The sequence below is a fragment of the Salvelinus namaycush genome, unplaced genomic scaffold (assembly GCF_016432855.1).
Source record: "Salvelinus namaycush isolate Seneca unplaced genomic scaffold, SaNama_1.0 Scaffold2054, whole genome shotgun sequence".
NCBI classification, from domain to species: domain Eukaryota; kingdom Metazoa; phylum Chordata; class Actinopteri; order Salmoniformes; family Salmonidae; genus Salvelinus; species Salvelinus namaycush.
In genome coordinates this window covers 17,501-37,202 of record NW_024058847.1, presented here as the reverse complement: position 1 = coordinate 37,202, position 19,702 = coordinate 17,501, and the positions used below count along the sequence as shown (strand labels likewise).

The 19,702-nt window shown below is 47.1% G+C and overlaps 1 protein-coding gene across 1 annotated transcript in view; it reads left to right on the top strand.

The window, feature by feature from the left end:
- The window catches only part of LOC120038047 (cell wall protein RBR3), a 28,886-nt gene that overhangs the window by 7,856 nt on the left and 1,328 nt on the right, over window positions 1–19,702 (top strand). The window contains exons 3-4 of the mRNA XM_038983986.1: window positions 8,237–8,315; window positions 17,985–18,126. Of these exons, the coding sequence (XP_038839914.1) occupies window positions 8,237–8,315; window positions 17,985–18,126 (221 nt within the window). The remainder of the gene's footprint in view (window positions 1–8,236; window positions 8,316–17,984; window positions 18,127–19,702) is intronic.

Below are 19,702 nucleotides of genomic sequence, written 5' to 3'. Positions count from 1 at the left end.
ATTGAATTGAGAGACAGAGACAGAGACAGAGGTAGAGAGAGAGAGGTAGAGAGAGAGAGAGATGTAGAGAGAGAGAGAGAGCGAGACAAAGACAGAGAGAGACAGAGAGAGAGGTAGAGAGAGAGGTAGAGAGAGAGAGATGAGAGAGAGAGAGGAAGGGAGAGAGATAGAGTGAGAGAGAAAGAGAGAGAGATGTAGAGGTAGAGGTAGAGAGAGGTAGAGGTAGAGGTAGAGGTAGAGAGAGAGAGAGAGAGAGAGAGAGAGAGAGAGAAAGAGAGAGAGAGATGTAGAGAGAGAGATAGGTATAGAGAGAGAGAGAGAGAGAGGTAGAGAGAGAGAGAGATGTAGAGAGAGACAGAGACAGAGACAGAGAGAGAGAGAGAGAGAGAGGTAGAGAGAGAGAGAGAGAGAGGTAGAGAGAGAGAGAGAGGTAGAGGTAGAGAGAGAGAGATGTAGAGAGAGAGAGAGAGACAGAGACAGAGAGAGAGAGGTTCAGAGAGATAAAATGCTTGATCAGACACAGGAAGACTGTTGCCACCCACTATTACCCAGATATGCTGTACCCAGTGGCTTCAGCGTGTCTGTTTTAGTGCTGCTTAGGCCAGGTTTGGTAGATATTGTAGAGCTACAGAGTGTCTGTTGTAGCGCTGCGTAGGCCAGGTTTGGTAGATATTGTAGAGCTACAGAGTGTCTGTTGTAGCGCTGCGTGGGCCAGGTTTGGTAGATATTGTAGAGCTACAGAGTGTCTGTTGTAGCGCTGCGTAGGCCAGGTTTGGTAGATATTGTAGAGGTACAGAGTGTCTGTTGTAGCGCTGTGTGGGCCAGGTTTGGTAGATATTGTAGAGCTACAGAGTGTCTGTTGTAGCGCTGCGTAGGCCAGGTTTGGTAGATATTGTAGAGCTACAGAGTGTCTGTTGTAGCGCTGCGTGGGCCAGGTTTGGTAGATATTGTAGAGCTACAGAGTGTCTGTTGTAGAGCTGCGTGGGCCAGGTTTGGTAGATATTGTAGAGCTACAGAGTGTCTGTTGTAGCGCTGCGTGGGCCAGGTTTGGTAGATATTGTAGAGCTACAGAGTGTCTGTTGTAGCGCTGCGTAGGCCAGGTTTGGTAGATATTGTAGAGCTACAGAGTGTCTGTTGTAGCGCTGTGTGGGCCAGGTTTGGTAGATATTGTAGAGCTACAGAGTGTCTGTTGTAGCGCTGCGTGGGCCAGGTTTGGTAGATATTGTAGAGCTACAGAGTGTCTGTTGTAGCGCTGTGTGGGCCAGGTTTGGTAGATATTGTAGAGGTACAGAGTGTCTGTTGTAGCGCTGCGTGGGCCAGGTTTGGTAGATATTGTAGAGCTACAGAGTGTCTGTTGTAGCGCTGCGTAGGCCAGGTTTGGTAGATATTGTAGAGCTACAGAGTGTCTGTTGTAGCGCTGCGTAGGCCAGGTTTGGTAGATATTGTAGAGCTACAGAGTGTCTGTTGTAGCGCTGTGTGGGCCAGGTTTGGTAGATATTGTAGAGCTACAGAGTGTCTGTTGTAGCGCTGCGTGGGCCAGGTTTGGTAGATATTGTAGAGCTACAGAGTGTCTGTTGTAGCGCTGCGTAGGCCAGGTTTGGTAGATATTGTAGAGCTACCAGAGTGTCTGTTGTAGCGCTGCGTGGGCCAGGTTTGGTAGATATTGTAGAGCTACAGAGTGTCTGTTGTAGCGCTGCGTGGGCCAGGTTTGGTAGATATTGTAGAGGTACAGAGTGTCTGTTGTAGCGCTGCGTAGGCCAGGTTTGGTAGATATTGTAGAGCTACAGAGTGTCTGTTGTAGCGCTGCGTAGGCCAGGTTTGGTAGATATTGTAGAGCTACAGAGTGTCTGTTGTAGCGCTGTGTGGGCCAGGTTTGGTAGATATTGTAGAGCTACAGAGTGTCTGTTGTAGCGCTGCGTAGGCCAGGTTTGGTAGATATTGTAGAGCTACAGAGTGTCTGTTGTAGCGCTGCGTAGGCCAGGTTTGGTAGATATTGTAGAGCTACAGAGTGTCTGTTGTAGAGCTGTGTGGGCCAGGTTTGGTAGATATTGTAGAGCTACAGAGTGTCTGTTGTAGAGCTGCGTGGGCCAGGTTTGGTAGATATTGTAGAGCTACAGAGTGTCTGTTGTAGCGCTGCTTAGGCCAGGTTTGGTAGATATTGTAGAGCTACAGAGTGTCTGTTGTAGCGCTGCGTGGGCCAGGTTTGGTAGATATTGTAGAGCTACAGAGTGTCTGTTGTAGCGCTGCGTGGGCCAGGTTTGGTAGATATTGTAGAGCTACAGAGTGTCTGTTGTAGCGCTGCGTGGGCCAGGTTTGGTAGATATTGTAGAGCTACAGAGTGTCTGTTGTAGCGCTGCGTGGGCCAGGTTTGGTAGATATTGTAGAGCTACAGAGTGTCTGTTGTAGCGCTGCGTAGGCCAGGTTTGGTAGATATTGTAGAGCTACAGAGTGTCTGTTGTAGCGCTGCGTAGGCCAGGTTTGGTAGATATTGTAGAGCTACAGAGTGTCTGGTGTAGCGCTGTGTGGGCCAGGTTTGGTAGATATTGTAGAGCTACAGAGTGTCTGTTGTAGCGCTGCGTGGGCCAGGTTTGGTAGATATTGTAGAGCTACAGAGTGTCTGGTGTAGCGCTGTGTGGGCCAGGTTTGGTAGATATTGTAGAGCTACAGAGTGTCTGTTGTAGCGCTGCGTGGGCCAGGTTTGGTAGATATTGTAGAGCTACAGAGTGTCTGTTGTAGCGCTGTGTGGGCCAGGTTTGGTAGATATTGTAGAGCTACAGAGTGTCTGTTGTAGCGCTGCGTGGGCCAGGTTTGGTAGATATTGTAGAGCTACAGAGTGTCTGTTGTAGCGCTGCGTGGGCCAGGTTTGGTAGATATTGTAGAGCTACAGAGTGTCTGTTGTAGCGCTGCGTAGGCCAGGTTTGGTAGATATTGTAGAGCTACAGAGTGTCTGTTGTAGCGCTGCGTAGGCCAGGTTTGGTAGATATTGTAGAGCTACAGAGTGTCTGTTGTAGCGCTGCGTGGGCCAGGTTTGGTAGATATTGTAGAGCTACAGAGTGTCTGTTGTAGCGCTGCGTGGGCCAGGTTTGGTAGATATTGTAGAGCTACAGAGTGTCTGTTGTAGCGCTGCGTGGGCCAGGTTTGGTAGATATTGTAGAGCTACAGAGTGTCTGTTGTAGCGCTGCGTGGGCCAGGTTTGGTAGATATTGTAGAGCTACAGAGTGTCTGTTGTAGCGCTGCGTAGGCCAGGTTTGGTAGATATTGTAGGGCTACAGAGTGTCTGTTGTAGCGCTGCGTGGGCCAGGTTTGGTAGATATTGTAGAGCTACCAGAGTGTCTGTTGTAGCGCTGCGTAGGCCAGGTTTGGTAGATATTGTAGAGCTACAGAGTGTCTGTTGTAGCGCTGCGTAGGCCAGGTTTGGTAGATATTGTAGAGCTACAGAGTGTCTGTTGTAGCGCTGCGTGGGCCAGGTTTGGTAGATATTGTAGAGCTACAGAGTGTCTGTTGTAGCGCTGCGTGGGCCAGGTTTGGTAGATATTGTAGAGCTACAGAGTGTCTGTTGTAGCGCTGCGTAGGCCAGGTTTGGTAGATATTGTAGAGCTACAGAGTGTCTGTTGTAGCGCTGCGTAGGCCAGGTTTGGTAGATATTGTAGAGCTACAGAGTGTCTGTTGTAGCGCTGCGTGGGCCAGGTTTGGTAGATATTGTAGAGCTACAGAGTGTCTGTTGTAGCGCTGCGTAGGCCAGGTTTGGTAGATATTGTAGGGCTACAGAGTGTCTGTTGTAGCGCTGCTTAGGCCAGGTTTGGTAGATATTGTAGAGCTACAGAGTGTCTGTTGTAGCGCTGTGTGGGCCAGGTTTGGTAGATATTGTAGAGCTACAGAGTGTCTGTTGTAGCGCTGCGTAGGCCAGGTTTGGTAGATATTGTTAGTGGATCAGATGAGGAGGTGGTGTCAGTTACACCAGGGTTTGGTAGATATTGTTAGTGGATCAGATGAGGAGGTCACAGTTACACCAGGGTTTGGTAGATATTGTTAGTGGATCAGATGAGGAGGTCACAGTTACACCAGGGTTTGGTAGATATTGTTAGTGGATCAGATGAGGAGGTCACAGTTACACCAGGGTTTGGTAGATATTGTTAGTGGATCAGATGAGGAGGTCACAGTTACACCAGGGTTTGGTAGATATTGTTAGTGGTTCAGATGAGGAGGTGGTGTCAGTTACACCAGGGTTTGGTAGATATTGTTAGTGGATCAGATGAGGAGGTGGCGTCACAGTTACACCAGGGTTTGGTAGATATTGTTAGTGGATCAGATGAGGAGGTGGCGTCACAGTTACACCAGGGTTTGGTAGATATTGTTAGTGGTTCAGATGAGGAGGTGGTGTCACAGTTACACCAGGGTTTGGTAGATATTGTTAGTGGATCAGATGAGGAGGTGGTGTCAGTTACACCAGGGTTTGGTAGATATTGTTAGTGGATCAGATGAGGAGGTGGTGTCAGTTACACCAGGGTTTGGTAGATATTGTTAGTGGTTCAGATGAGGAGGTCACAGTTACACCAGGGTTTGGTAGATATTGTTAGTGGATCAGATGAGGAGGTCACAGTTACACCAGGGTTTGGTAGATATTGTTAGTGGATCAGATGAGGAGGTCACAGTTACACCAGGGTTTGGTAGATATTGTTAGTGGATCAGATGAGGAGGTCACAGTTACACCAGGGTTTGGTAGATATTGTTAGTGGATCAGATGAGGAGGTCACAGTTACACCAGGGTTTGGTAGATATTGTTAGTGGTTCAGATGAGGAGGTGGTGTCAGTTACACCAGGGTTTGGTAGATATTGTTAGTGGTTCAGATGAAGAGGTGGCGTCACAGTTACACCAGGGTTTGGTAGATATTGTTAGTGGATCAGATGAGGAGGTCACAGTTACACCAGGGTTTGGTAGATATTGTTAGTGGTTCAGATGAGGAGGTGGTGTCACAGTTACACCAGGGTTTGGTAGATATTGTTAGTGGTTCAGATGAGGAGGTCACAGTTACACCAGGGTTTGGTAGATATTGTTAGTGGTTCAGATGAGGAGGTGGTGTCACAGTTACACCAGGGTTTGGTAGATATTGTTAGTGGATCAGATGAGGAGGTGGTGTCAGTTACACCAGGGTTTGGTAGATATTGTTAGTGGATCAGATGAGGAGGTGGTGTCAGTTACACCAGGGTTTGGTAGATATTGTTAGTGGATCAGATGAGGAGGTGGCGTCACAGTTACACCAGGGTTTGGTAGATATTGTTAGTGGTTCAGATGAGGAGGTGGTGTCACAGTTACACCAGGGTTTGGTAGATATTGTTAGTGGATCAGATGAGGAGGTCACAGTTACACCAGGGTTTGGTAGATATTGTTAGTGGATCAGATGAGGAGGTCACAGTTACACCAGGGTTTGGTAGATATTGTTAGTGGATCAGATGAGGAGGTCACAGTTACACCAGGGTTTGGTAGATATTGTTAGTGGTTCAGATGAGGAGGTGGTGTCACAGTTACACCAGGGTTTGGTAGATATTGTTAGTGGTTCAGATGAGGAGGTGGTGTCAGTTACACCAGGGTTTGGTAGATATTGTTAGTGGATCAGATGAGGAGGTGGTGTCAGTTACACCAGGGTTTGGTAGATATTGTTAGTGGATCAGATGAGGAGGTCACAGTTACACCAGGGTTTGGTAGATATTGTTAGTGGATCAGATGAGGAGGAGGTCACAGTTACACCAGGGTTTGGTAGATATTGTTAGTGGATCAGATGAGGAGGTCACAGTTACACCAGGGTTTGGTAGATATTGTTAGTGGTTCAGATGAGGAGGTGGTGTCAGTTACACCAGGGTTTGGTAGATATTGTTAGTGGATCAGATGAGGAGGTCACAGTTACACCAGGGTTTGGTAGATATTGTTAGTGGATCAGATGAGGAGGTCACAGTTACACCAGGGTTTGGTAGATATTGTTAGTGGATCAGATGAGGAGGTCACAGTTACACCAGGGTTTGGTAGATATTGTTAGTGGATCAGATGAGGAGGTGGCGTCACAGTTACACCAGGGTTTGGTAGATATTGTTAGTGGTTCAGATGAAGAGGTGGCGTCACAGTTACACCAGGGTTTGGTAGATATTGTTAGTGGTTCAGATGAGGAGGTGGTGTCAGTTACACCAGGGTTTGGTAGATATTGTTAGTGGATCAGATGAGGAGGTGGCGTCACAGTTACACCAGGGTTTGGTAGATATTGTTAGTGGATCAGATGAGGAGGTGGTGTCAGTTACACCAGGGTTTGGTAGATATTGTTAGTGGTTCAGATGAAGAGGTGGTGTCAGTTACACCAGGGTTTGGTAGATATTGTTAGTGGTTCAGATGAGGAGGTCACAGTTACACCAGGGTTTGGTAGATATTGTTAGTGGATCAGATGAGGAGGTCACAGTTACACCAGGGTTTGGTAGATATTGTTAGTGGATCAGATGAGGAGGTCACAGTTACACCAGGGTTTGGTAGATATTGTTAGTGGTTCAGATGAAGAGGTGGCGTCACAGTTACACCAGGGTTTGGTAGATATTGTTAGTGGTTCAGATGAGGAGGTGGCGTCACAGTTACACCAGGGTTTGGTAGATATTGTTAGTGGTTCAGATGAGGAGGTGGTGTCACAGTTACACCAGGGTTTGGTAGATATTGTTAGTGGATCAGATGAGGAGGTGGTGTCAGTTACACCAGGGTTTGGTAGATATTGTTAGTGGATCAGATGAGGAGGTGGTGTCAGTTACACCAGGGTTTGGTAGATATTGTTAGTGGTTCAGATGAGGAGGTGGTGTCAGTTACACCAGGGTTTGGTAGATATTGTTAGTGGATCAGATGAGGAGGTGGTGTCACAGTTACACCAGGGTTTGGTAGATATTGTTAGTGGATCAGATGAGGAGGTCACAGTTACACCAGGGTTTGGTAGATATTGTTAGTGGATCAGATGAGGAGGTGGCGTCACAGTTACACCAGGGTTTGGTAGATATTGTTAGTGGATCAGATGAGGAGGTGGTGTCACAGTTACACCAGGGTTTGGTAGATATTGTTAGTGGATCAGATGAGGAGGTCACAGTTACACCAGGGTTTGGTAGATATTGTTAGTGGATCAGATGAGGAGGTGGCGTCACAGTTACACCAGGGTTTGGTAGATATTGTTAGTGGATCAGATGAGGAGGTGGTGTCACAGTTACACCAGGGTTTGGTAGATATTGTTAGTGGATCAGATGAGGAGGTCACAGTTACACCAGGGTTTGGTAGATATTGTTAGTGGATCAGATGAAGAGATGGCGTCACAGTTACACCAGGGTTTGGTAGATATTGTTAGTGGATCAGATGAGGAGGTGGCGTCACAGTTACACCAGGGTTTGGTAGATATTGTTAGTGGATCAGATGAGGAGGTGGTGTCAGTTACACCAGGGTTTGGTAGATATTGTTAGTGGTTCAGATGAGGAGGTGGTGTCACAGTTACACCAGGGTTTGGTAGATATTGTTAGTGGATCAGATGAGGAGGTGGTGTCAGTTACACCAGGGTTTGGTAGATATTGTTAGTGGTTCAGATGAGGAGGTGGTGTCAGTTACACCAGGGTTTGGTAGATATTGTTAGTGGATCAGATGAGGAGGTGGCGTCACAGTTACACCAGGGTTTGGTAGATATTGTTAGTGGTTCAGATGAGGAGGTGGTGTCAGTTACACCAGGGTTTGGTAGATATTGTTAGTGGATCAGATGAGGAGGTCACAGTTACACCAGGGTTTGGTAGATATTGTTAGTGGATCAGATGAGGAGGTCACAGTTACACCAGGGTTTGGTAGATATTGTTAGTGGTTCAGATGAAGAGGTGGCGTCACAGTTACACCAGGGTTTGGTAGATATTGTTAGTGGATCAGATGAGGAGGTGGTGTCACAGTTATACCATTTAATAGGTAACTGACAAAAGCAACAGTTCTTTAAGAACTGAGTTGGAACAGACTCACTGTCTGTCTCATTTCCTTATCGCTTTACTTCTAAATAGGTAACTGACAAAAGCAACAGTTCTTTAAGAACTGAGTTGGAACAGACTCACTGTCTGTCTCTTTTCCTTATCGCTTTACTTCTAAATAGGTAACTGACAAAACCAACAGTTCTTTCAAACTCATATTCTCTCTCTTGTGGCCTCACTCATGATAACTGTTCCCTGTCTGTCCGTCTGTCCGTCTGTCTCCCAGGTCTTAGCAGTTTCCAGGAGAGCGTTGCTATGGACCGGATCCAGAGAATAATGGGAGTCCTCCAGAACCCAAACATGGGGTAAATATCCCCTCTCCTCCTCTCTCCGTCTCTGTCCCCAACTCTCACCACACGGAACAATAACTAGAGGCCGGAGTTTACAGCCAGACCACATTAGTTCTGTTCTACTGTCTGTTCTCCTCTCCCTCCCTGCAGTAGTTCCTGTCTGTCCTCCTCTCCCTCCCTGCAGTAGTTCCTGTCTGTTCTCCTCTCCCTCCCTGCAGTAGTTCCTGTCTGTTCTCCTCTCCCTCCCTACAGTAGTTCCTGTCTGTTCTCCTCTCCCTCCCTGCAGTAGTTCCTGTCTGTCCTCCTCTCCCTCCCTGCAGTAGTTCCTGTCTGTCCTCCTCTCCCTCCCTACAGTAGTTCCTGTCTGTTCTCCTCTCCCTCCCTACAGTAGTTCCTGTCTGTTCTCCTCTCCCTCCCTACAGTAGTTCCTGTCTGTTCTCCTCTCCCTCCCTACAGTAGTTCCTGTCTGTCCTCCTCTCCCTCCCTGCAGTAGTTCCTGTCTGTTCTCCTCTCCCTCCCTACAGTAGTTCCTGTCTGTCCTCCTCTCCCTCCCTGCAGTAGTTACTGTCTGTTCTCCTCTCCCTCCCTACAGTAGTTCCTGTCTGTTCTCCTCTCCCTCCCTGCAGTAGTTCCTGTCTGTCCTCCTCTCCCTCCCTACAGTAGTTCCTGTCTGTCCTCCTCTCCCTCTCTGCAGTAGTTCCTGTCTGTTCTCCTCTCCCTCCCTGCAGTAGTTCCTGTCTGTTCTCCTCTCCCTCCCTGCAGTAGTTCCTGTCTGTCCTCCTCTCCCTCCCTACAGTAGTTCCTGTCTGTCCTCCTCTCCCTCCCTGCAGTAGTTCCTGTCTGTTCTCCTCTCCCTCCCTGCAGTAGTTCCTGTCTGTTCTCCTCTCCCTCCCTGCAGTAGTTCCTGTCTGTCCTCCTCTCCCTCCCCGCAGTAGTTCCTGTCTGTTCTCCTCTCCCTCCCTACAGTAGTTCCTGTCTGTCCTCCTCTCCCTCCCTACAGTAGTTCCTGTCTGTTCTCCTCTCCCTCCCTGCAGTAGTTCCTGTCTGTTCTCCTCTCCCTCCCTGCAGTAGTTCCTGTCTGTCCTCCTCTCCCTCCCTACAGTAGTTCCTGTCTGTCCTCCTCTCCCTCCCTACAGTAGTTCCTGTCTGTCCTCCTCTCCCTCCCTACAGTAGTTCCTGTCTGTCCTCCTCTCCCTCCCCGCAGTAGTTCCTGTCTGTCCTCCTCTCCCTCCCTACAGTAGTTCCTGTCTGTTCTCCTCTCCCTCCCTGCAGTAGTTCCTGTCTGTTCTCCTCTCCCTCCCTGCAGTAGTTCCTGTCTGTCCTCCTCTCCCTCCCTACAGTAGTTCCTGTCTGTTCTCCTCTCCCTCCCTGCAGTAGTTCCTGTCTGTTCTCCTCTCCCTCCCTACAGTAGTTCCTGTCTGTCCTCCTCTCCCTCCCTGCAGTAGTTCCTGTCTGTCCTCCTCTCCCTCCCTACAGTAGTTCCTGTCTGTCCTCCTCTCCCTCCCTGCAGTAGTTCCTGTCTGTTCTCCTCTCCCTCCCTACAGTAGTTCCTGTCTGTTCTCCTCTCCCTCCCTGCAGTAGTTCCTGTCTGTCCTCCTCTCCCTCCCTACAGTAGTTCCTGTCTGTTCTCCTCTCCCTCCCTGCAGTAGTTCCTGTCTGTTCTCCTCTCCCTCCCTACAGTAGTTCCTGTCTGTTCTCCTCTCCCTCCCTGCAGTAGTTCCTGTCTGTCCTCCTCTCCCTCCCTGCAGTAGTTCCTGTCTGTTCTCCTCTCCCTCCCTGCAGTAGTTCCTGTCTGTCCTCCTCTCCCTCCCTGCAGTAGTTCCTGTCTGTTCTCCTCTCCCTCCCTGCAGTAGTTCCTGTCTGTTCTCCTCTCCCTCCCTGCAGTAGTTCCTGTCTGTTCTCCTCTCCCTCCCTGCAGTAGTTCCTGTCTGTTCTCCTCTCCCTCCCTACAGTAGTTCCTGTCTGTCCTCCTCTCCCTCCCTGCAGTAGTTCCTGTCTGTTCTCCTCTCCCTCCCTGCAGTAGTTCCTGTCTGTTCTCCTCTCCCTCCCTACAGTAGTTCCTGTCTGTCCTCCTCTCCCTCCCTGCAGTAGTTCCTGTCTGTCCTCCTCTCCCTCCCTGCAGTAGTTCCTGTCTGTCCTCCTCTCCCTCCCTGCAGTAGTTCCTGTCTGTTCTCCTCTCCCTCCCTACAGTAGTTCCTGTCTGTTCTCCTCTCCCTCCCTGCAGTAGTTCCTGTCTGTTCTCCTCTCCCTCCCTGCAGTAGTTCCTGTCTGTCCTCCTCTCCCTCCCTGCAGTAGTTTCTGTCTGTTCTCCTCTCCCTCCCTACAGTAGTTCCTGTCTGTTCTCCTCTCCCTCCCTGCAGTAGTTCCTGTCTGTCCTCCTCTCCCTCCCTGCAGTAGTTCCTGTCTGTTCTCCTCTCCCTCCCTGCAGTAGTTCCTGTCTGTCCTCCTCTCCCTCCCTGCAGTAGTTCCTGTCTGTTCTCCTCTCCCTCCCTGCAGTAGTTCCTGTCTGTTCTCCTCTCCCTCCCTGCAGTAGTTCCTGTCTGTTCTCCTCTCCCTCCCTGCAGTAGTTCCTGTCTGTTCTCCTCTCCCTCCCTACAGTAGTTCCTGTCTGTCCTCCTCTCCCTCCCTGCAGTAGTTCCTGTCTGTTCTCCTCTCCCTCCCTGCAGTAGTTCCTGTCTGTTCTCCTCTCCCTCCCTACAGTAGTTCCTGTCTGTCCTCCTCTCCCTCCCTGCAGTAGTTCCTGTCTGTCCTCCTCTCCCTCCCTGCAGTAGTTCCTGTCTGTCCTCCTCTCCCTCCCTGCAGTAGTTCCTGTCTGTTCTCCTCTCCCTCCCTACAGTAGTTCCTGTCTGTTCTCCTCTCCCTCCCTGCAGTAGTTCCTGTCTGTTCTCCTCTCCCTCCCTGCAGTAGTTCCTGTCTGTCCTCCTCTCCCTCCCTGCAGTAGTTTCTGTCTGTTCTCCTCTCCCTCCCTACAGTAGTTCTTGTCTGTTCTCCTCTCCCTCCCTACAGTAGTTCCTGTCTGTCCTCCTCTCCCTCCCTGCAGTAGTTCCTGTCTGTTCTCCTCTCCTTCCCTACAGTAGTTCCTGTCTGTCCTCCTCTCCCTCCCTACAGTAGTTCCTGTCTGTTCTCCTCTCCCTCCCTACAGTAGTTCCTGTCTGTCCTCCTCTCCCTCCCTGCAGTAGTTCCTGTCTGTCCTCCTCTCCCTCCCTGCAGTAGTTCCTGTCTGTTCTCTGGTACCTGTGGTGGAGTCACCATGAACTATTAACACACATGAGGCTAACGGGACTTTAACCCACCCGTTATGTGGGCAGGGGTGTAGTCTGTATGTGATGCTAACGGGACTTTAACCCACCCGTTATGTGGGCAGGGGTGTAGTCTGTATGTGATGCTAACGGGACTTTAACACACTGTTATGTGGACAGGGTGTAATCTGTATGTGATGCTAATGGGACTTTAACCCACTGCTATGTCGGCAGGGGTGTAATCTGTATGTGATGCTAACGGGACTTTAACACACTGTTATGTGGACAGGGGTGTAATCTGTATGTGATGCTAACGGGACTTTAACACACTGTTATGTGGACAGGGGTGTAATCTGTATGTGATGCTAACGGGACTTTAACCCACCCGTTATGTGGGCAGGGGTGTAATCTGTATGTGATGCTAACGGGACTTTAACTCACTGTTATGTGGACAGGGGTGTAATCTGTATGTGATGCTAATGGGACTTTAACTCACTGTTATGTGGACAGGGGTGTAATCTGTATGTGATGCTAACGGGACTTTAACACACTGTTATGTGGACAGGGGTGTAATCTGTATGTGATGCTAACGGGACTTTAACACACTGTTATGTGGGCAGGGGTGTAATCTGTATGTGATGCTAACGGGACTTTAACACACTGTTATGTGGACAGGGGTGTAATCTGTATGTGATGCTAACGGGACTTTAGCCCACTGTTATGTGGACAGGGGTGTAATCTGTATGTGATGCTAACGGGACTTTAACACACTGTTATGTGGACAGGGGTGTAATCTGTATGTGATGCTAACGGGACTTTAGCCCACTGTTATGTGGACAGGGGTGTAATCTGTATGTGATGCTAACGGGACTTTAACACACTGCTATGTGGACAGGGGTGTAATCTGTATGTGATGCTAACGGGACTTTAACACACTGTTATGTGGACAGGGGTGTAATCTGTATGTGATGCTAACGGGACTTTAACACACTGTTATGTGGACAGGGGTGTAATCTGTATGTGATGCTAACGGGACTTTAACACACTGTTATGTGGGCAGGGGTGTAATCTGTATGTGATGCTAACGGGACTTTAACACACTGTTATGTGGACAGGGGTGTAATCTGTATGTGATGCTAACGGGACTTTAGCCCACTGTTATGTGGACAGGGGTGTAATCTGTATGTGATGCTAACGGGACTTTAACACACTGTTATGTGGACAGGGGTGTAATCTGTATGTGATGCTAACGGGACTTTAGCCCACTGTTATGTGGACAGGGGTGTAATCTGTATGTGATGCTAACGGGACTTTAACACACTGCTATGTGGACAGGGGTGTAATCTGTATGTGATGCTAACGGGACTTTAACACACTGTTATGTGGACAGGGGTGTAATCTGTATGTGATGCTAACGGGACTTTAACACACTGTTATGTGGACAGGGGTGTAATCTGTATGTGATGCTAACGGGACTTTAACACACTGTTATGTGGACAGGGGTGTAATCTGTATGTGATGCTAACGGGACTTTAACACACTGTTATGTGGACAGGGGTGTAATCTGTATGTGATGCTAACGGGACTTTAACCCACCCGTTATGTGGGCAGGGGTGTAATCTGTATGTGATGCTAACGGGACTTTAACACACTGTTATGTGGACAGGGGTGTAATCTGTATGTGATGCTAACGGGACTTTAACCCACCCGTTATGTGGGCAGGGGTGTAATCTGTATGTGATGCTAATGGGACTTTAACACACTGTTATGTGGACAGGGGTGTAATCTGTATGTGATGCTAACGGGACTTTAACACACTGTTATGTGGGCAGGGGTGTAATCTGTATGTGATGCTAACGGGACTTTAACACACTGTTATGTGGACAGGGGTGTAATCTGTATGTGATGCTAAAGGGACTTTAACTCACTGTTATGTGGGCAGGGGTGTAATCTGTATGTGATGCTAACGGGACTTTAACACACTGTTATGTGGACAGGGGTGTAATCTGTATGTGATGCTAACGGGACTTTAACACACTGTTATGTGGACAGGGGTGTAATCTGTATGTGATGCTAACGGGACTTTAACCCACTGTTATACAGGGGTGTAATCTGTATGTGATGCTAACGGGACTTTAACACACTGTTATGTGGACAGGGGTGTAATCTGTATGTGATGCTAACGGGACTTTAACACACTGTTATGTGGACAGGGGTGTAATCTGTATGTGATGCTAACGGGACTTTAACCCACTGCTATGTGGACAGGGGTGTAATCTGTATGTGATGCTAACGGGACTTTAGCCCACTGCTATGTGGACAGGGGTGTAATCTGTATGTGATGCTAACGGGACTTTAACACACTGTTATGTGGACAGGGGTGTAATCTGTATGTGATGCTAACGGGACTTTAGCCCACTGCTATGTGGACAGGGGTGTAATCTGTATGTGATGCTAACGGGACTTTAGCCCACTGTTATGTGGACAGGGGTGTAATCTGTATGTGATGCTAACGGGACTTTAACACACTGTTATGTGGGCAGGGGTGTAATCTGTATGTGATGCTAACGGGACTTTAGCCCACTGCTATGTGGACAGGGGTGTAATCTGTATGTGATGCTAACGGGACTTTAACACACTGTTATGTGGACAGGGGTGTAATCTGTATGTGATGCTAACGGGACTTTAACACACTGTTATGTGGGCAGGGGTGTAGTCTGTATGTGTGTGAGGAGGAATCAGACCACATGTAGACAGGGGTGTAATCTGTATGTGTGTGAGGAGGAATCAGACCACATGTAGAGCAGCTCACAGCAGGTGACTTCTCATTCTGGAACCCGGAATAATCTGAACCCACTACAGAGAGGACGAGGAAGAGGAGAGGAGGAGGAGGAGGGAAGGGGAGGCAGATGAGAGGAGGAGGAGGAGGGAAGGGGGAGGCAGAAGATGAGAGGAGGAGGAAAGGGGAGGCAGAAGATGAGAGGAGAGGGGAGGGAAGGGGAGGAGGAGGAGGAGGGAAGGGGAGAGGAGGAGGGGGGAGGAAAAGGATGAATAGGAAAGACGAAAGAGATAGAGAGGAGGGTGTTGGTGAAACAGTGTTAAATCCCACTGGCTGCTTAAAGCAGCAGCACACACACACACACACACACACACACACACACTGAGCGAGGCCACTACGGGGCGATAGATAGGCAGTAGAACGGCCTTGGGGCTTACTGGCTATTTATAGCGGTGAATGGAAGGAACAGGGGCCCTCCCTCCCTCCCTCCGTCCCTCGCTGCCACGTGTGGACAGGAGCACGCAGCGTGTGTGACTGACTGTACAGCAGCAGAGCTGCTCAGACACTCAAGCAGGCAGCATCACGTCACATTTCTCCTGTCGAGGTAAACATGCCCAGGTCAGAGACAGAACGTACTGTACAGATAAGATCCGTGGAGGGTTGGAACACAGACATGACAATATGCTGAAACATTTATTCACTGACATTATGTCATCACCAACACTCTGTTTGCCTCCCAAATGGCACCCTGGACAAAAGTAGTGCACTATATAGGGAATAGGGCTCTGGTCTATAGTAGTACCACTATATAGGGAATAGGGCTCTGGTCTATAGTAGTACCACTATATAGGGAATAGGGCTCTGGTCTATGGTAGTACCACTATATAGGGAATAGGACTCTGGTCTATAGTAGTACCACTATATAGGGAATAGGACTCTGGTCTATAGTAGTGCACTATAATAGGGAATAGGGCTCTGGTCTATAGTAGTACCACTATATAGGGAATAGGACTCTGGTCTATAGTAGTACCACTATATAGGGAATAGGACTCTGGTCTATAGTAGTACCACTATATAGGGAATAGGGCTCTGGTCTAAAGTAGTGCACTATATAGGGAATAGGACTCTGGTCTATAGTAGTACACTAGAACCCTGTTCTATTATCTGTTCTGTGTTCTAAACCCTGTTCTGTTATCTGTTCTGTGTTCTAAACCCTGTTCTATTATCTGTTCTGTGTTCTAAACCCTGTTCTATTATCTGTTCTGTGTTCTAAACCCTGTTCTATTATCTGTTCTGTGTTCTAAACCCTGTTCTATTATCTGTTCTGTGTTCTAAACCCTGTTCTATTATCTGTTCTGTGTTCTAAACTCTGTTATGTTATCTGTTCTGTGTTCTAAACCCTGTTCTATTATCTGTTCTGTGTTCTAAACCCTGTTATATTATCTGTTCTGTGTTCTAAACTCTGTTCTGTTATCTGTTCTGTGTTCTAAACTCTGTTCTGTGTTCTAAACCCTGTTATGTTATCTGTTCTGTGTTCTAAACCCTGTTCTATTATCTGTTCTGTGTTCTAAACCCTGTTATATTATCTGTTCTGTGTTCTAAACCCTGTTCTATTATCTGTTCTGTGTTCTAAACTCTGTTATGTTATCTGTTCTGTGTTCTAAACTCTGTTCTGTGTTCTAAACTCTGTTCTGTTATCTGTTCTGTGTTCTAAACGCTGTTATGTTATCTGTTCTGTGTTCTAAACCCTGTTATGTTATCTGTTCTGTGTTCTAAACCCTGTTATATTATCTGTTCTGTGTTCTAAACCCTGTTCTATTATCTGTTCTGTGTTCTAAACCCTGTTATGTTATCTGTTCTGTGTTCTAAACCCTGTTATATTATGTGTTCTGTGTTCTAAACCCTGTTATGTTATCTGTTCTGTGTTCTAAACCCTGTTATATTATCTGTTCTGTGTTCTAAACCCTGTTATATTATCTGTTCTGTGTTCTAAACCCTGTTATGTTATCTGTTCTGTGTTCTAAACCCTGTTCTATTATCTGTTCTGTGTTCTAAACCCTGTTATGTTATCTGTTCTGTGTTCTAAACCCTGTTCTATTATCTGTTCTGTGTTCTAAACCCTGTTATGTTATCTGTTCTGTGTTCTAAACCCTGTTCTATTATCTGTTCTGTGTTCTAAACCCTGTTCTGTTATCTGTTCTGTGTTCTAAACCCTGTTATGTTATCTGTTCTGTGTTCTAAACCCTGTTATGTTATCTGTTCTGTGTTCTAAACCCTGTTATGTTATCTGTTCTGTGTTCTAAACCCTGTTATGTTATCTGTTCTGTGTTCTAAACCCTGTTATGTTATCTGTTCTGTGTTCTAAACCCTGTTCTATTATCTGTTCTGTGTTCTAAACCCTGTTATGTTATCTGTTCTGTGTTCTAAACCCTGTTATGTTATCTGTTCTGTGTTCTAAACCCTGTTATGTTATCTGTTCTGTGTTCTAAACCCTGTTATATTATCTGTTCTGTGTTCTAAACCCTGTTCTATTATCTGTTCTGTGTTCTAAACCCTGTTCTATTATCTGTTCTGTGTTCTAAACCCTGTTCTATTATCTGTTCTGTGTTCTAAACCCTGTTATATTATCTGTTCTGTGTTCTAAACCCTGTTATGTTATCTGTTCTGTGTTCTAAACCCTGTTCTATTATCTGTTCTGTGTTCTAAACCCTGTTATGTTATCTGTTCTGTGTTCTAAACCCTGTTCTATTATCTGTTCTGTGTTCTAAACCCTGTTATGTTATCTGTTCTGTGTTCTAAACCCTGTTCTATTATCTGTTCTGTGTTCTAAACCCTGTTATGTTATCTGTTCTGTGTTCTAAACCCTGTTCTATTATCTGTTCTGTGTTCTAAACCCTGTTATATTATCTGTTCTGTGTTCTAAACCCTGTTATGTTATCTGTTCTGTGTTCTAAACCCTGTTATGTTATCTGTTCTGTGTTCTAAACCCTGTTATATTATCTGTTCTGTGTTCTAAACCCTGTTATATTATCTGTTCTGTGTTCTAAACCCTGTTATGTTATCTGTTCTGTGTTCTAAACCCTGTTATGTTATCTGTTCTGTGTTCTAAACCCTGTTATGTTATCTGTTCTGTGTTCTAAACCCTGTTATGTTATCTGTTCTGTGTTCTAAACCCTGTTCTATTATCTGTTCTGTGTTCTAAACCCTGTTATGTTATCTGTTCTGTGTTCTAAACCCTGTTATATTATCTGTTCTGTGTTCTAAACCCTGTTATGTTATCTGTTCTGTGTTCTAAACCCTGTTATGTTATCTGTTCTGTGTTCTAAACCCTGTTATGTTATCTGTTCTGTGTTCTAAACCCTGTTATGTTATCTGTTCTGTGTTCTAAACCCTGTTATGTTATCTGTTCTGTGTTCTAAACCCTGTTCTATTATCTGTTCTGTGTTCTAAACCCTGTTCTGTTATCTGTTCTGTGTTCTAAACCCTGTTATGTTATCTGTTCTGTGTTCTAAACCCTGTTATGTTATCTGTTCTGTGTTCTAAACCCTGTTCTGTTATCTGTTCTGTGTTCTAAACTCTGTTCTGTTATCTGTTCTATGTTCTAAACCCTGTTCTATTCTCTTTTCTGTGTTCTAAATCCTGGTATGTTCTGTGTTCTGTTTGTAGTGAGCGCTACATCAGTGTCATCCTGAAGATGGAAGCGATGCTCCATAGCTGGTTTCCTCAAGTCAGAGCCCGCCGAGACCCAGACCCAGACCAGCACACTGACAGCCAGGAAGAGCACCACACTCCAGCTAAGAGACACAAGGTAAAGGTCTTTAACAGGGAGGTTTGATGAAAGACTGCTGGGAGCTCTGTTCCAATACTCACACCAGCATACCACTTAGAATGGTAGAAGTCCAGAACACTGCTACATTGTAGCTGAGAGTTGTAGATGAGATACTGGTTATGTATCAACTCCACCATTCCATTTACAATGCATGTCCAGAACACTGACTTAGTCAATCAAGTTTATTTTATATAGCCCTTCGTACATCAGCTAATATCTCGAAGTGCTGTACAGAAACCCAGCCTAAAACCCCAAACAGCAAGCAATGCAGGTGTAGAAGCACGGAGGCTAAAAAAAACTCCCTAGAAAGGCCAAAACCTAGGAAGAAACCTAGAGAGGAACCAGGCTATGAGGGGTGGCCAGTCCTCTTCTGGCTGTGCCGGGTGGAGATTATAACAGAACATGGCCAAGATGTTCAAAATGTTCATAAGTGACAAGCATGGTCAAATAATAATCAGGAATAAATGTCAGTTGGCTTTTCATAGCCGATAATTAAGAGTTGAAAACAGCAGGTCTGGGACAGGTATGTTAGTGTATAGCTACCACTTAGTGTATGTGGTAGCTATGCTAGTAGGACCGTAGCTATGCTAGTAGGACGATAGGAGAGCAGCCACGTTCAGTGCAGTTTGGAACGCAACCCTACAGGTAGGAGTTGAGGGAGGAAGGGAGGAAGGGAGGAGAGGAAGGGAGGAGAGGAGCCCAACATATCCATTATCCTGAGAATAGCAGGAAGAGGGCAGAGCAGGTTTTTACAATCTATCTCTATAGGAGAGGAATTATAGAGGTGTCATTTTCCATGAGGCAATGGACTGAGAACAACAGAGGAATGTCTTAGAGGACAGGTAGAGGTCTGGAAGAGGAGGAGAGAAGGGAGGAGGAGAGAAGGAAGGAGGAGAGAAGGGAGTAGGAGAGAAGAGAGTAGGAGAGAAGGGAGTAGGAGATAAGGGAGTAGGAGATAAGGGCGGAGGAGAGAAGGGAGTAGGAGATAAGGGCGGAGTAGAGAAGGGAGGAGAAGAGAAGGGAGGAGGAGAGAAGGAAGGAGGATAGAAGGGAGTAGGAGAGAAGGGAGTAGGAGAGAAGGGAGTAGGAGATAAGGGCTGAGTAGAGAAGGGAGGAGAAGAGAAGGGAGGAGGAGAGAAGGGAGGAGGAGAGAAGGAAGGAGGAGAGAAGGGAGGAGGAGAGAAGGGAGGAGGAGTAGAGGGAGGAGGAGAGAAGGGAGGAGGAGAGAAGGGAGGAGGAGAGAAGGGAGGAGGAGTAGAGGGAGGAGGAGAGAAGGGAGGAGGAGAGAAGGGAGGAGGAGAGAAGGAAGGAGGAGGAGAGAAGGGAGGAGGAGTAGAGGGAGTAGGAGAGAAGGGAAGAGGAGAGAAGGGAAGAGGAGAGAAGGGAAGAGGAGAGAAGGGAAGAGGAGAGGAGAGAAGGGAAGAGGAGAGAAGGGAGGAGGAGAGAAGGAAGGAGTAGGAGAGAAGGGAGGAGGAGAGAAGGGAAGAGGAGAGAAGGGAGGAGGAGAGAAGGGAGGAGAAGAGAAGGGAGGAAGAGAGAAGGGAAGAGGAGAGAA